The sequence below is a fragment of the Acomys minous genome, assembly GCF_964271855.1.
Source record: "Acomys minous genome assembly, chromosome: 5".
In the NCBI taxonomy this organism is placed as follows: domain Eukaryota; kingdom Metazoa; phylum Chordata; class Mammalia; order Rodentia; family Muridae; genus Acomys; species Acomys minous.
Window position 1 is genome coordinate 60,659,728 of NC_140494.1, and position 17,094 is coordinate 60,676,821.

The 17,094-nt window shown below is 36.2% G+C and overlaps 1 protein-coding gene across 2 annotated transcripts in view; it reads left to right on the forward strand.

The window, feature by feature from the left end:
- NIPBL (NIPBL cohesin loading factor) overlaps positions 1–17,094 on the forward strand; it is a 151,721-nt gene that overhangs the window by 108,294 nt on the left and 26,333 nt on the right. For both annotated transcript variants that reach the window (XM_084781108.1, XM_084781109.1), the window contains exons 21-32: positions 547–685; positions 2,343–2,425; positions 2,924–3,056; positions 3,667–3,810; positions 5,928–6,017; positions 7,177–7,391; positions 7,473–7,575; positions 8,077–8,175; positions 8,266–8,412; positions 8,989–9,123; positions 11,241–11,339; positions 12,238–12,291. In XM_084781108.1, coding sequence (XP_084637234.1) covers positions 547–685; positions 2,343–2,425; positions 2,924–3,056; positions 3,667–3,810; positions 5,928–6,017; positions 7,177–7,391; positions 7,473–7,575; positions 8,077–8,175; positions 8,266–8,412; positions 8,989–9,123; positions 11,241–11,339; positions 12,238–12,291 — 1,441 coding nt within the window. The remainder of the gene's footprint in view (positions 1–546; positions 686–2,342; positions 2,426–2,923; positions 3,057–3,666; positions 3,811–5,927; positions 6,018–7,176; positions 7,392–7,472; positions 7,576–8,076; positions 8,176–8,265; positions 8,413–8,988; positions 9,124–11,240; positions 11,340–12,237; positions 12,292–17,094) is intronic.

A 17,094-nucleotide genomic window follows, 5' to 3' on the forward strand; every position in this document is an offset into this window, starting at 1 on the left:
ACATACACACACCTCTATGTAGGTAATTTTACTACCCAACTCAGCAGATATAGACCCAAATACATGGGATTTGGAAAACCTCAGACTTATATTGTTCTAACTTATTCAGTAATTCTGTGCTTTAAATTTTTATCTTTAATGCATAAAAATAGAAAATGTTATATTAAATGCTTTTTTTCTTCTCATAATAGGCATTATTTAGTGTTTTTTCAAGCAGTTCAAAAAATTGTATTTTGGGTGGAGAGATGGTTTAGCAGTTAAAAGTCACGGCTGCTTTTCCAGAGGAACTGGGTTCAGTTTCCAGCACCCATATGGCAGCTCACAACTGTTTGTATAACTCCAGTCCAGGGAATCTGACACCCTCATACAGACATGAATGCAGGCAAAACGTCAATGTACATAAAATAAATAAAAATTATCCTTAATAACACCGTCATAGAGCACTAATGGACGGTAAAGAAAGCATAGTGAAACTTTGAGATGGTCATTAACATGTGATTACTTTCATACTCTGTGACTGAAATTGTTTCTTCTTCTTCATTAAAGGTTAAATAGTAGTGATGTGGATGGAGAGCCTATGTATATTCAGATGGTTACTGCACTAGTTTTACAACTTATTCAGTGTGTAGTTCACTTACCATCATCAGAGAAGGATCCTAATTCAGAAGAAGACTCAAACAAGAAAGTAAGGAAACATTTAAAGGTTTTATATAACTTTGTATTTTAATGATTGAAACACCTTTAACTAATTAGGCATTTATGACTGGGCTGTAGAAGAACTCTGAAAATGAGTTCTGGTTCTGACTCTTATCTGTACACGTGAAGCACATATGTTTTATCATGACAACACCCAACGGGCTCCTTACACCAGCTTGTAAAACTCAATCGAGGTATTAATGTCAGAGTAAATATTAGAGTTCAGTGTCTATGTATGCATACATATAATTTTTCATTAAGTAATGTATTTACTTTGCATATATTTATAATTAATATGAAATTGACATGGAAAGTGACTTCATGTTCTCTGATGAGTAACTCACACCTAAGGTTTGCTTTTGGTTTTATACATTCTATTGATGCTTATTTTTAGATTCTATGGGGGTGTTAATTTGTTTGTCTTTTGTTTTTGAGATAGGTCTCCAATGTAGCCTTGGCTCTCCTGGAACTCTATAGATCAGGCTAGCCTCAAATTCAAGGAGATCTTTACCTCCCCGGTGCTAATATTAAAGATGTGCATCACAATGCCCAGTTATGGATTATATAGTTTGACTTCAACTAAAATTTCCAAAGAAACAAAAATAGCTTATCTGTAGTATAAAAAGAGCATGTATGTATGTATGTTCCACACAAAATTAACAAAATAACTGTAGTCCAAAATATTGAGGCTCTTTGCTTTTCCCCACTTGAGATTGGATTAGTCTACCTTCTCTTTCTGATCATGGGTCCCCACTGTCATGAGTATGGTTATTTCTTTCCATCTTTACAGAGAGAGTTGAATAGGGTTGTTTTGATTTATAATTTACACATGAGTTGTAGTGATATACTTATGGCTAATTTTTTACTCAACATTTTTTGTCAGATACTTTTCGCCTTGAGTTTGATGCATAACAATTCCAAATAAGTTAAAGCTAAGAGTCTCTATAAGGTACTTAGAAGCAAAATTTTGTGGCTCCATGCATTTACTGAAGGCTGCCCATATTTTTACCTCAGATAATTCCATTTGTATTCCTGTATTCTGATCTTACTAATTACAGTTACTGTAAAAGTCTACCATACTCTTTTTTATTTTTCTGGTTACTGTTACTGATTTAACCCCTTTACTATATTGATCACTGAGTTTCTTCAGCTGTGCCCTCACTTTTTTTTTTATCTTAACCTTTAAATTTCTTCTGAAAGTTTCAATTTTTTCTTTATGCTATAGCAGTTCATAAATTTTGAAATTACACTATTCTTTGGTTGAATTATTTATCTGTTTTAGCTGGGGTACTGGCCCATATTCTACCCCTGAACTATAGAACTCCAATACTGAAAAATAGTTTGTGTACTTTGACTCCATTTCTTCTTGTTCTGATATAGATCATTATATTTTTAAAAACTGATAGTACATTTATTAATTACATTTCTTATTTTAATAAACTTAAATGAACTCTACCATTATTTCTAAGTCTTTATAATATTTTAAGTGTGTTTAGTCTGCCAACTGTGGCTACTTCCATTTTATAAAAAAGAATATCTTAAGTACTTGAATGTATTGTCTCTTTCAGTTGTTGCATGACAATAGCAGCTGGCCTCGTTTATTTATTATTTCTTCTATCTTTGTAAACTTGTTTTTCTCATTCTAGGTTGACCAGGATGTTGTCATTACTAACTCTTATGAAACAGCTATGAGAACAGCCCAAAACTTTCTTTCCATCTTCCTTAAAAAGTAAGATCGACAGTGTGGTTTTCATTTTCCACAGTATGGTGTGGTCTGAAGTTTCCTGCCATAACCATGAATACACCTTATCTTTAAAATGAGAAAAAGAATTAAAAATGTAAACATACGTGAATTTGCTTCTGTTATACCCCCAAAGTTTAAGTACTAGATTGTTGGTCTTATAGAACTGTTATTTTTTAAATTTTGAGGCATCCTACCCATAGAGCAAAGTTTATGGAAAAAGGTTACTCAAGCTTCATCAGCATTTATGATGAACTGTAGAAAACATTTATGCCTTAAGGGTTGTTATAACTTCCAGAGAGTATGATAATATCAGTTAATATTCTTTATAATTGCAAAATACAATTTAAGAAGTTTTTATAGACTTCATTTTATTTCATGTATTTATATACTTTGTTACTATATACAGAGGCAGGAGAATCTCTACTTAACAAATTTCCAACATTATGTAAATTAACATCTTTTTCATTATTTTTCTTTGACTAGATGTGGTAGTAAACAAGGGGAAGAAGATTACAGACCACTTTTTGAAAATTTTGTTCAAGACCTTCTTTCAACAGTCAATAAGCCCGAGTGGCCAGCTGCTGAACTACTCCTTAGTTTGTTAGGGAGACTGTTGGTAAGAGTATAGCATTTAAAGATTATTAATTACTAGAAGACAACATAATGAGGATGTACTCTGATTCACAGATGATGAATTCTTTAAAAATGTGTAAGAACATGAACATTGCATTTATTTTTGCATGTGTATGACTGTACATTATATTGTCAATACCTATAGAAAACAAAAATGTAAATTTTAGCACTTTCATTCCATATAATACCAGTGCTTTTTAGAATGGTTTTATGGGTTGGGGGTTGGAGTTGGTACACTGTTGGTTTAAACCATCTCAACAATGAGTCCTGAATTATTGTAGTTACCCATTTGAAAGCATGAAACTATTAAGAACATTTTGTCTTTTTTTTTAGATTATTTCTAAAATCATATGGCACTTTTAAGTCTTCATAGTATAATATAGGGATGGAAAGAAATACTATGATTTTTCATTTTTAAGTATATTTAGTGTTGTGTAATATAAATTGTTTAAAAAAAACTTTTGAAACAACTTTATCAACTGTAATAAGTAGTAGTACTATTCTGACACTGTGATAATGATTTGTAAGCAACAAAACTTTAGTCTTCAGAAAATCTTAGTAATACTTAGTAATATCTTATCTTTGATATTTAGGTTCATCAATTTAGTAATAAGTCAACAGAAATGGCTTTAAGAGTGGCATCTCTTGATTATCTTGGGACTGTTGCTGCACGGCTGAGAAAAGATGCTGTTACCAGCAAGATGGATCAAGGGTCTATAGAACGAATTTTAAAACAGGTATTGAAATAAGGAATTTAAATTAATATACAAATGGTTGTTTGCTTGTTTGCATTTGGTGTTGGGAAAAGAAGACATAGTGTAGTATAGTCCAGGTTGGCCTCATACTTGCTATGTAGTCTGTGTTGAGCATGACCGCCCATGGGCTGGGAATCACAGGCATGTGTCACTAGGCCATTGGGGGGCTAGGGATTGAACCCAAGGCTTTGTGCATTCTAGGCAAACCTTCTACCACCTGAACTGTGTCACCTAGCCCTGTGCGTTCTTGCCTTATATCATAAGAATAGATTTTGTAGATTCAAGGCAAGTTTGTTTTGTTATTTGGTCCTGAGTGTGATGAGCTCTCAGTATATTCCATGCTGACTTTGAGTTCATGTCTGTTACTTATGCCAGCTTCCCTCTTAATTCTCTACTGCTGTGATTTTCAAAATGTGATTGCCTACAAAAGTAGCACAGCATTGACAGTTCTCAAGAACTTGTCCTAATGATAAAATGTTTAGGTCCATCACTGGATCTGCTGAATCCAGAGCCGCAGTAGTGTAGTCAGTGGTTTAACAGTCTTCAGAAGATTGTTATATCTTCAGAATTAATGACAGTTTTGAGTAGTGCTATTTGGTGATTATTGGTACAAATAAGAATTGGCACATGTATTAATTTGTGTGAGTGTGTATATATGTACATATATATTCAGGTGTCCATGGAGACCAGAAAGACCCATTGGATCTCTTGGGGCTGGAGTTGGGACATTTGCGACTGAATGTGGCTGCGGGGCTCCAGGCTCCAGTCCTCTGGTAGAGCAGTTTTAACTGATAGAGCAGCAAGCACTCCTAACCACTGAGCCGTCTCTCCAGCCCATCATCATTATTTTAATGATCAAGTTGTCTGTATATTTGACTAGTGAGATCCCTTTTGAGCTAACTTTTGCATCTTTTTTGACATGTTCCCTATATTATTTTGGGTGTGAGTGAGGCAGGAAAGTAGGTATATGTTTATGTTGTTTGTGGTGTGTGTACTCGCTAGTATGGGCACATGGGTGTGTAGCTGCGTGTGTGCGTGAGCATGTGGATGCCAGAGGTCAGTCCTGGTGTTCTGTGCAGTCATTCTCTGCCTTATTATCCTTTATTACTTAAAGGACTGGTAATTCTTGAGGAAATAAGTGAGCCCACAGATAAGACAGTGTAGGTTAAAGGAATCTGGAAAGTACCCATTATATCAGGAAGTAGAGTATTCAGAGAATGCTGGGAACGGTGCTGCGGACTCAGTGACAACGTGCCATGCAAGCATGGGGACCTGAATTCAAATCCGCAGGTTCCCACTAAGCAAACACTCTCACTTTCTACACCTAAAGTGTTACTTCTGTGATCCTTATAAAGCTGCCTGAATGTATAATGTATATCATTGCAGGTGTTAGTATTTTTCATTTGCTATATTAAAATTTTGGTGTACATTCATAATGTGCAAAATGTACAATAAGTGCCTGGCTCTGTGGCTCAATGGATAGCACATGGGAGTTGTATCACAGTCATGGGGAGAGGGAGGAGTAGGGGAAAATGGGAGGGAGGGAGGAATGGGAAGATACAAGGGATGGGATAACAATTGAGATGTAATATGAATAAATTAATAAAACATTTTTAAATATATATGTACATACACAAAATAAGTTCAAAACAATGCTCAAATGTGTCTTCAGGGGGTGGGAAATCGCTGTTGTCTATTATACTTTTCAAATGTAAATTTAGTACCAGAGCCTGAATTGGACATTTTTGTGATAATATTTACATCAGCCGTTTATGAGCTTTCTTAAGATAGATAGTGTGCTGTTTTTCAGAAAAAGTATTTTTTGTTTCTTTACAATGAGTGTATTTGTGTTTCCTTCTCATTTTTTCCCTGTTAGGTGTGTATTTATGCCTACACGGTTTATCATATAGCATACCAGTAGTTTAGTGGCTATGGGTCTATAACCCATCATTTGACGGCTAGGGCTAAGACTCACAAATTGGAAGCCAGCCATAGTGGTTCAGAATTCAGAAGTGGGGGTGGGGGGGGGGGTCAGATCAGTAACAGACAAACAAACTACTGATAATTTTGTTGTTGTTGTTGTTGTTATTTTGGTTTAGGTTTCTGGAGGAGAAGATGAAATCCAACAATTGCAAAAGGCATTGCTTGATTATTTGGATGAGAACACTGAGACGGATCCTTCTCTAGTGGTGAGATTTATTTTGCCTTTTAATTTTAAATTGTGTTCTAAAAGTAAATTGAGGACTTAGAGGGAAAGAAAGTGAAATATTTGTAAATCTTTTCATAGATTTTGTGTGTGTGTGTATGGCCTAGAACTTACTCTGTAAACCAGTTCACCTGCCTGTGCCTCCTGGGTGCTGGTCAAAAGTCTGTGACATCACCACAGGGCTTATAGATCATCTTTTTTCTTTTTCCTCTTTTGGTTTTTCAAGGCAGGTTGTCTCTGTGTAGTCCTGGCTCTCCTGGACTCCTGGACTCGCTTTGTAGACCAGGCTAGCCCTGAACTAACAGAACTTGGGCTGCCTCTGCCACCTGAGTGCTGGTTTAAAAGCATGTACCACCACGTCCTTTTAAGTCTAGGCTAACCCTAAAAAGAATAAGCCACCTGGTGCTGTAGATGATCGGTTAGCATATGCATAGAAGTGGTCAAATTTTTATTTTATATACATATATATATACACATATACATATATATATGCATGTATTCACATATCTAATTCTTTGAAAACTTAAGTAACACATCCAGATTATAATAGGTCATCTGTACAGTCTGTACATTTTGTAGGCCAATAATACTGTACACATAGTAGGTTTCCAGTTTATGTTTTAGCTGGTGTGATAAAAAAATGTCACAACAACCTCTATGTTATTTGAGCTACCTACTGCAGATTCTTAATCACTAGTCACAGAGCAGACATGCACAAGTGCTTCAGTGCTAGGCTTTTTTAATGGATTCCACTTGCGTATTTCTTGCACAGATGAGACAAGAGTTGAAAACAGATGGGAGTCTTTTGCATTCAGTGTTTTACACGTTTATTCTAACCTTTGCTAGTGGTCTTTCCACCAAGTCTTACTGACTTTGTGAATGTCTATCCTAAGTAGTTGATGGTAGTACTACATATTTAATTCAGCTTTTTTGTTAACTTGGTTTTTTACAGTAATAATTAAATTTATAGTTAAATGTAAAAAAAGAAAGATTCTGCAACCCAAGATATTTCAGAATTTTATCTGTCTTTAAATCTGCTTCTGTCTGATGGAAGTTGTTTTAAAGAAAACCCTTAGTACTTCTGTTCCTGATTAGAAATGTTATTAATTGCATCAACTCAAATCTATCTAATGTCTTTGCAGTTTTCTCGTAAATTCTATATAGCCCAGTGGTTCCGTGACACAACTCTAGAAACAGAAAAAGCAATGAAGTCACAAAAAGATGAAGAGTCGTCTGACGGAGCGCACCACGCAAAAGAGATTGAGACAACCGGTCAGATAATGCATCGGGCTGAAAACCGGAAAAAGTTCCTTAGAAGCATCATCAAAACCACACCTTCTCAGTTCAGCACATTAAAGTAAGATGCAGAGAGAAAGCGTGTTAGATATCGTAGACATCCATTTAAAAGAACATATAAAATTAGTGCTTTCCATTGTAGGATGAACTCTGATACTGTGGACTATGATGATGCGTGCTTGATTGTCCGATACTTGGCCTCTATGAGGCCGTTTGCCCAGAGCTTTGATATTTATTTGACACAGGTAAACTGATTAATCTGACTGTTTTTGTTTGTTTTGTTTTGTTTTCAATTCCGGTTACTTTTGGAGATAGTGAACAGTGTGTGATCATTGTTGAGGTAGTTTTAAAGGATTGTGGAATCAGCGTTGTCTCTGTTCCTTGCTGTTGTTCACCTGTCTTCAGTGATGCCTGCCCTCTACATAGTGATGTCATTTATAAACAAATGGGCATGTGCTTGAATGACATTATAAAAATAAATTGTTCAATTATCACATCATGGCCAATAAAACTTTGATAAGAGTTACACATAGGTGTTAGTGGAGCTCAGTGTTCTAAATGCCTTTCCATGCATACTGGTTTCTAAATTACAATTTTGGACCAGTAAGATGACGTATAGTTTACTCACACACAAGAAAAAAACAAAAGTAAGTAGCGGGTTGTATTCTTTTATATATTTTCATGCTATTCTTTGTTAATTTTTAAGTATTTTAACATTTATGAGAATGTTAATGTTTGCCTGGCAGATACTACGAGTGCTTGGTGAAAATGCAATCGCCGTTCGAACAAAAGCCATGAAGTGTTTGTCTGAGGTCGTTGCTGTAGACCCCAGTATTCTAGCAAGGGTAAGGCCAAAACTATTTCTTTTTCTTTCCTAATGAAATTTAAAGGTTGTCTCTGCTGCTGTAAATGACATTTCTCTTACTCTTACTCAGCTTGACATGCAGCGAGGAGTTCACGGACGATTAATGGATAATTCCACTAGTGTTCGCGAGGCAGCGGTGGAACTACTAGGTCGATTCGTCCTTTGTCGGCCTCAGCTTGCTGAGCAGTATTATGATATGCTGATTGAAAGAATATTGGTATTTTTCTATTTTATATTAATTATGAGTAGAATTTGCCTTAAACATTGTACCTTATTTTAATCTAAAACAGTATAAATGCCAGTTACATTTTTATATTGCCTAATTTGTGAACTACAGCACCATTCTAAAGAAGGTTATTTCACAAGGCAACCTATTCAATATTATAAAGCCAAGCATTGGTGAGAATAAGGTCCATTTTTTAATTACTGTTACCCAGTTTATAATCAGAATTGATAGTAATTATGTTTGATAATTAACTGGTTTTGGACAGGACTCTAGAATAATTATGTTATCGTTTCTCTGTATGTGTGTGTATGTGTCTGTCTAAGAATTACTTCCATGGCAAGTGTACCACCCACTTCAAGCATATTGATTTTTTATAGAAATCAATTATTATTAATGCATTAACTGTAGATATTTTTGTGTTGTATCTTTTTTAAAATATATAAACAATTTTCAGTTAACAAATATGGATACAATGCTTATAGGAAATCTTTAATTTCATCTTGTCAAATTTCATACACCTAAAACATCTGAATTTTCCTAATGTTTGAAAATACATTTTGTCCTTAGGATACTGGTATCAGTGTCAGGAAAAGAGTAATAAAGATTTTAAGAGACATCTGTATTGAACAACCAACATTTCCAAAAATCACAGAAATGTGTGTAAAAATGATTCGTAGAGTCAATGATGAAGAGGGCATTAAGGTAAGACGAACACCTGATTGTGTGGAATTTCTATTATCAAAGTTTTAAAATTATTTAGGTGCTCATTGAATCTTAAGTTTTTTATTTTGTTTCTAAATTTTATATTGATAAAATGTGATCTTTTCCAACCTATTCAACCATCACAGTATTTATGTTTTGAACTGTACAAACTGTATTCTATCCAAAAATATTACCATATTGAAGTTATCTTGATTTTTAGTTATAGATGCCTACAGCCTGTAAGGCATTTTCTTAATTGAAGCTCCATCCTCTCAGATGACATTAGCTGGTTGGCATAAAACTATCCTGTATAATTGACCCCTTGTCAGTTTGACACACAAACAAATCACTAGAAAGCCATAACCTTTCCTTTCTTCATCCTTAAGAACACGCATTAATATAAACATCACAGTATGAAACATTTTACAAATGTAAAAAGTCCCACAGTCTTAGAAATTCAATTACTTTAAAAATTCAGTTTCTTTAAAAAGAGATAGAGAGTGTCTCACAACTGTGGGCCCCTCGTTAAATGCTTTCTTATTTCAGGAAGGAAAAACCAGGGCACAGTCACTATCAGATAAATGCAAAACCAAACTCCGGCAGTGTAAATCACTAAATGTCCAATATCTGGCACTAACTCACAATCTTCTAGGCTTTTCAAGGGCCTTGTGTTAATGTTATTTTCTACAAAACCAGTGTTTGTTTCTCAATTTCTCTATTAATTTGATTATCACACAAATAATTGAGACTGTTATATTTGTTTAATAATAAGCCTCACAGCACAATCCTGAGCAGCTATTACTCTCTTCTTAACCCTCTAAGCTGATTTGGCTTCCTCCCAGCTTACATCCCGGTGATATTTGCACTTCGTAGCTTTCTCTGTTCCAGCTCCCTCTCCTGATGGTTCCTGGACCTCTCCAGGGGCTGAATCCCCTACTTTTCTTTTCTAACTCCTCCCCTCCTGGCTGGTAGGAAGTCCAGCCCTATTCCAACCCCTGCCCAGCTATTGGCTGTAAACTGATTTATTGGCATATTAGGTGATAATTAGAGAGCAGTGTTTATAAGACATTGAGACAGGAAAATCTCAGAACAGTGAGTGCCACCAGATGTGGGAGGGTACAGAAATCAGCATTTGGATTATACAGTAACCTTACGCCTACAGCCGTGGGTACCTTCTCAGGTTCCACACTCTGCAACACACACAGCTTGCCTTCGAGACTCAGGCCGCTGCTGTTGTTCTTGCCAGTCATCCCATGGGACTGGCATCTTCAAAATGCTGGGGCCTTCAACTGCAGCTTCGCTGCACTTTACCAATAGTCTGTCTTCATGGTACAAAGCCTCACCTGTCTTCAACACCCCTTCAGGCCTGGGGCTTCACTGCTTCTCTGGCTACACCTTCTCGAGGGCCCTCTCCTGGCCTCTGCACAGTGGCGGCCTCAGCTGCTCTGCATGACCCTTTCTTTCATGCCTTCAAAACCAGTACCACCTGGGAGACTCGTAGACGTGACCACATTTGGCTGCCAGCACCAGGTGCAGCCTTGGCTACCTGTGAATAAAGCTTGCTTGTGCTGACTCTGAGGAAACACTTCCCAGGAGATTTGACCTCAGTGATGCTGGTCTTTTCTTAATCACCGCCAATTTTTCAGCTCCAGCTGACCAACATCAGTTTCTTCAGTGGTTCTGGTATCTTGTTAATAACAGCTGATTCTTCAGCCCTAGCTAACCAGAACCACAAATTCTTAATCCAAAAAGCAAATGGCGCTGAATCTTCACAAGTCAAGCCTCAGGTTTTGGGGGGTTTTTTTGTAGTTTTTTGTTTGTTTGGTTGGTTGGTTGGGTTTTTTTTTGTTTGTTTTGTTTTGTTTTGTTTTGTTGGAAGTATTTTATGCAGAAGCTGTAGGCTAAACATAGTTTTGCCCATCCGTGAAATCTTCACCCGTTTAGAAAAGCTTTTAATTTGGATAATCAATTGGTTGTTTTTAATCATGAGTAAATTTATAATAAGTTCATAAAATTTTCTTTTAGCTACCTATAGCTTTGTGTTAGGCCTTAATGAGAATTTATAATAGTTTTCCGTTTTTATTAGGAATTGATTGGGTTTCTTTTTCTTCTTCTAGAAATTAGTAAATGAAACATTCCAAAAACTCTGGTTTACTCCAACTCCACATAATGACAAAGAAGCAATGACAAGGAAAATTTTAAACATCACTGATGTGGTAAGAAGGAAGGACACAAGTGTGTGGTCACTGAGTGCACTGCTAGTTATGAAGAGGGGGGCAATGATGAAGTGCCTGGCGGTGTCTGCCATTTACTTCTGCTTCCTCTGTGCTTCTGGGGTTTAAGTAAAAGGAGACTGTTTGCACATTGCTCAGTTTCTTGATGCCCATACATATAAGCACTGATATCGATGTTTTCCTATTCTTCCATAATTGAAAACAGAAAAGCACAACAGGTGTGCAGCTGTATACTCCCAAGCTAGCAACCTGCAGATAGCATTTAAAGTAGTTGTTGTTGTTACAGAATTGAGCTGTAATTTGCTGATCCAGAATGCTTTTTGTATATTGAATATTAGCAGTTTTATATACTCAGTTACATGATCATCTCCATTTTCATTGTTACCAAAAAAAAAAAAACAAAAAACTATCATCAAGAGGGTTAAGAAACATTTTTATTTTCATTGTTTGAAACCTTACAGATTTTTATGATAGAATATGGCATAAGCTATTTGTTTATGATTTGATACCATATTAGTCTTTTTAATATTAAATTAATTTATTTAATGTTTCCCATATTGACAAGTATTTGAGTTACTGAAGAAAGTTTACTTTAAATATCATCTTTCAAATTAAAAATGTAGGTATATGCTTCATGCTACAACATAACTGAAATAGCTATTTTTAAATAAATGTCTTTTTTATTTTCTCCCTTCCCTTTCCTCCCTCCAAACTCTCCCATTTACCCATTCCTGTTCTCTTTCAAGTTGATAGTCTCTTTTTTAAATTATTATTACATGTGTATATGTATATAAATATATAGTGCTAAATATAACCTGCTCAGTCTGTAGAGTTACTATAAATACCTTATTTTAATCGTTTTATCACCTTTTCACCTTAGGTTGCAGCATGTAGAGATACTGGATATGACTGGTTTGAGCAGCTCCTTCAAAATGTGAGTGTAATTTTGACAGCGTGAAAATAAAGAATCTTTATTCAGTTTTTTTCAGTTCTTTCTTAAATATTTGTGTTTCAGTAGGAGAAAGGTATTTCAGTATGTTAAGCTATGTCATTTAATTTTCTTGTTGAATCAGTTATCCAATTGACTGCTAAAGAAGTTTCCTAGATTACTAATTAAAGTTCTAGCTCCACTTTCAGATAATTTTTTTCTTATCCCTTTAATCTAGAGCAGTGGTTCTCACTCTTCCTAATGCTGTGGCCCTTTAATGGAGTTCCTCATGTTGTGGTGACCACAAGCCATCAAGTTATTTCTCTGCTACTTTAAACTAATTGTGCTACGGTTATGGATTGTAATGTAAACATCTGATGTGCAGATATCTGCTATGTGACCCCCCAAAGGGGTTGAGAACTGCTGATCTAGAGAACATTTATGAGATCTATAACTAAATATAAAAATAACATTAAACACTTCATTATTTGGCATATTACAAAAATATAATCACAATTTGTACTTTGAGAAATTCTCAAATAAGAGTATTCCTCTCCCATCTTTAAACATTACCAGCATGTTTACAGTCTGAGGAGGAGGTAGGCGTCTGTGTGCAAACTACAAGAGAATGTCAGGTGTCCTCTCTTCTCTGCCTTGCTCTCCTGAGACTCTCCCCAGATCTGACTGAGTGCAGTTCACCGATTTGCCTAGGCTGGGTAACCAGCAAGCTCACACATCCGCGCACTCCCTCAGCCAGTGCTGGCGTCACATGCAGCCAGCTTTCATGTGGTTTCAGGATTTGAACTATGGTCCTCAAGCTTGCACAGCGGGGCTCTTACTGAATTTTTTTTCCCAACCCTTTGCCCTACTGTTTACTTTTTTGAAGGCAATATTTCACTTTTTTCCTCAATTGCTCTCAAAATTCTTGATTCAGTCATCCTTCCACCTTTGCCTACCTATCATTTCTTTCATCTGTCCTTCCTCCAGCCTTTTTTCTTTGTGGCAGCAGTGTGTGTGTGTGTGTGTGTGTGTGTGTGTGTGTGTGTGTGTGTGTGTATTCATATATAGATATATATCAAGTTTGTCAGGACTACATTGGGAAACCTGTCTCAAACAAAAGACTATGGGTCATGAGGTGACTTAGTAACTGCTAAACTGTATTTTTCCAAAATGACTAAATTCTTTTACATTTTTACCAGCACTGTGTGAACATACCACCTGCTCCATACTTTTAAGATTTTGTAGTACTGTTAAATCTTTTTTAAGCCTAAGCCATTTTGGTATAGTGTATAATGATACATTACTTATTTTGAAATTTCAAAATACTCTTTTATATACCTTTGTGGTATTTGTGGTAGTTGCCTGTTTTCCAATCTAATATCTTAGAATCTTTACATAACTTGTGTTTCTCTTTTTCTTTCTTTTTTTTTTTTTTTTACAAGATCTTTTGGCAGCATTTCTTTTCTAAATCAAAGAACTAGTTCTGTATTACACAGCCTTACAAGTCTTCCAAGTAAAGTTGTATCAGCCAATCCAAAGAAGATATAATCATTTCTAAAACCACATGTTTCTTCTGATGATGATAAGAAATTATTAAATAAGAAGTAACTGGCTTTTTTTTTTTTAGGATTACTACAGAAAAGTCAAATTTTTGCTGTTTCTTATTAGCAAGTTAGAACCAAAAAAAGAGTTGGCCAGCTCTATGGTACCTTAGTGATAGTTTCACTTAGTTGTGTCTTTGCTTTTCAGTCCTACTTAATTAGTTGTTCATCCAGTTCCCTTTTGTATTTCCCTACCTTAGTTAAGCAATTTTATTTACTTACGACTTTGTGAATAGTTCAGTATAGTAAAACTTTCATTTAATGAAGGAAATTTAAAAACCAATTCCTTTTTTAATCATTGGGGGGGCACGAGTACACAGGCCAGAGGAGAAAGCATTGGAACCCCAAAGCCAGTATTACAGGCCGTTGTAAGTCCCCCAACATGGGTGCTGGGGACGCAGGAAGTGCTCCTAGCTTCTCACTCTTCTCTCCAGCCCCAGGCCCAAAAACTGTGTTAAAATACCTACTGAGCAGTAACCACTCTGCAGCTATGTCTGTATGCATGGCGAGGGGGACAAGCAAGAGTACCACGGCTGCTGGGCTCTTTAGAGTTCTCAAGTCAAGAGTACATAGCACACGGACTATTCCCATACTTCCAGACGGAGAGCATGTGTCCCGCTTAACAAATTTCAGAAATTTACAATTGTGTTGAGTTGATTTCTTGTAAATCAGTAATCAGTATATGGGAAATGATTTCTTAAGGAAACAGAGTATGGAATTAAATAGCTTCAAATTCACACATGCAGCAATTTCTGCAGATTAAACAAAGGCTTCCACAGCAGAGTATTATGATGATTCCAGGTACACACACACACACACACACACACACACACACACACACACACACACACACACACAAGTCAATATTTCTAGCCTTTAGTCCACAAGCTTTTCTGTCACTTAAATCTTGATCAAATTTGGCCAGTTGAACAGCGTAAAATGTAGCCCTCGTCTGTATTTGTGAGGCGTTTAACTTCAAGTAGGAACTACAAGTTCTTAACATTAGTTGTTGAGAGCTACACAAAGAAACCCTGTCTTGAAAAAAGAAGAAAAGAAAGAAAGAAAATTCCACACCTGATCTCTTTTTGATAGCCAAACTCAGACATACCTTCAAGCAATTTATGTAAGGAGTATATGAAACTTAAGTGAGCTTAGATCTCTCTCCCTTGCCCAAGCATCTTTCTGTGCACTATGCCAATACTCTAAAATCCAGAAGATTTCTAATCTCAAGGATTTCACATAAAGAGGTTTTTTTTTTTTTTCATCCTAAACAATCACTTTGGGAAAGATTATTTGATAATATTTTCTCAAAAATTGAATATTCCTATGTGTTGTGGCCCAGCATTTGTACTCTGAAATGAATGTTCAAGAAAACATCGTGTATGTGAATTAGAATACATACACAAGTACACACCATTAACATGTGACTTAGCCTTCACACAGAGGACTGGCTACGTGGCTTGCAGTGTACAAAGAGCACTGCTCTATAGCAGTGAAATAATAAAACATAGCTGTCTGAATGAACACAAGTCCCAAAACACTAGTCAAGCTACCTTTGTTGAAGTTGGAAATTTAAATTAAAAGCAAACAAACAAAAGACCAGTCATGGTCCTGTGCTTTTAATACAGCACTCAAGAGGTGGGGCAGGCAGATCTCTGTGAGTTCCAGGCCAGCACTGGCTACATAGTGAGATCCTGTGTCAGATTATTATTTCTAATTAATATATTAAAACCATATACCAGTCAGTATAGATAGTGTCATGAGCCAAAATTGAAAATAAATTATTTGCATGTATGTTCCTGATTTCTTAGAAAGAAAAATAGAACAAGAAATAGTTTTTGGTGATTGCCTTAAGTAAACCAAGCTAGAGTGTAATGTTGGTAGCTGCACTTAACAAAATGAATTATAGAATGGGTTAAGGAAAAGTTGCAATTCATAGTTGAAAATGTGTAAATTAAGGCTGTCCTTTTTTTTTAATTGAACAGTGATGCTTTGCATATATCATACTGTTCTGGTTGCTGCCCCTCATTTTTAATATCCAGGCAATTTTTCTTTTAACTTGGGGATAGGTTTATTAACATTTGCAAGGAAAACAGCAGGACAGAGGCAGAAGAATCTCTGCATTTGAGGATAGTCAGGACTGCAGAGAAAGACCCTGTCCTTGGGGGACAGGAAAGAGGAGGGAAGGAAGCGCTGTCTTTAGTGAGGCTCGCGGGCCTGCAGGCTCAGAGTGGGCTGAGTAAGCGGCTGCGTGGGAAGGAGAGAAGGGACAGCTTCCAAAAGACTGAGGACGAGAGCATCCAGAAAAGGATGCTCAGACTTTAGCCAGTATCCAAAAGAAAAAGGTTTGTTTGTTTTTTTAATTAAAAATGGAAAAGGAAGGCTGGAAAGATGTCTCAGCAGTTAAGAGCACTTGTTCATAGCAGAGGACCTGGGTTTCATTTCCAGCACCCACACAGCAAATTACAACCAACCAACACTCCAGCTCTAGAGATCCAACACCCTCTTCTGACCTCCATGGGCACCCGGCATGCACTTGGTGCCCAGACATGCTTGCAAGCAAAATACTCACATACAAAAGATATAAATTAATACATACATACATATATTCTGCAAAAAAAAAAAGGAGCTTATACTTTTCTGCACTAAGACTCAGAAAAGCAGACAGTCTCTACATAGTGCACTTTGTAAATGCTTGTCTATTCATGCATCTTGTAGTAAAAGTAAAAGCATGCATTATTAAATTTGAATTTTGTCTTACTTCATTTTAGTTCCTCACTCATGACTTGTTACAAGTCTGTCGGACAACGCAGAAATAGAACATTTATGTTATGTTTGAAAGCTCTGGAAAACTATGCACAGAAATAAAATGAGCTTTTTAATACCTCCAGAAATAGTTAATTATTACTGGCAGAACAGACAGAGCTCCACCTGTTCTCCCAGTGGCCTGTGGTCCCAGGGTTGGATGGGTTGTACTCTTCGATAGGCTTCCCTCTGTCCTCCTCGCTGTTCTTCATAGCATTTAAAGCACAATTTATGAATGATTTGGCAGAGAATAAAGCAGAAGAAATCTGCCAAAGACTATGCCATTATGTTTTATAATTACAGCGCTTATAGTATAGTTCAGATACAGTTATTAATTGTTTAAAATTAGCACCAGGCAGTGTTCTTTGGTCTTGGCTGGCATGAGAGAGAGAAGACAGAGAAA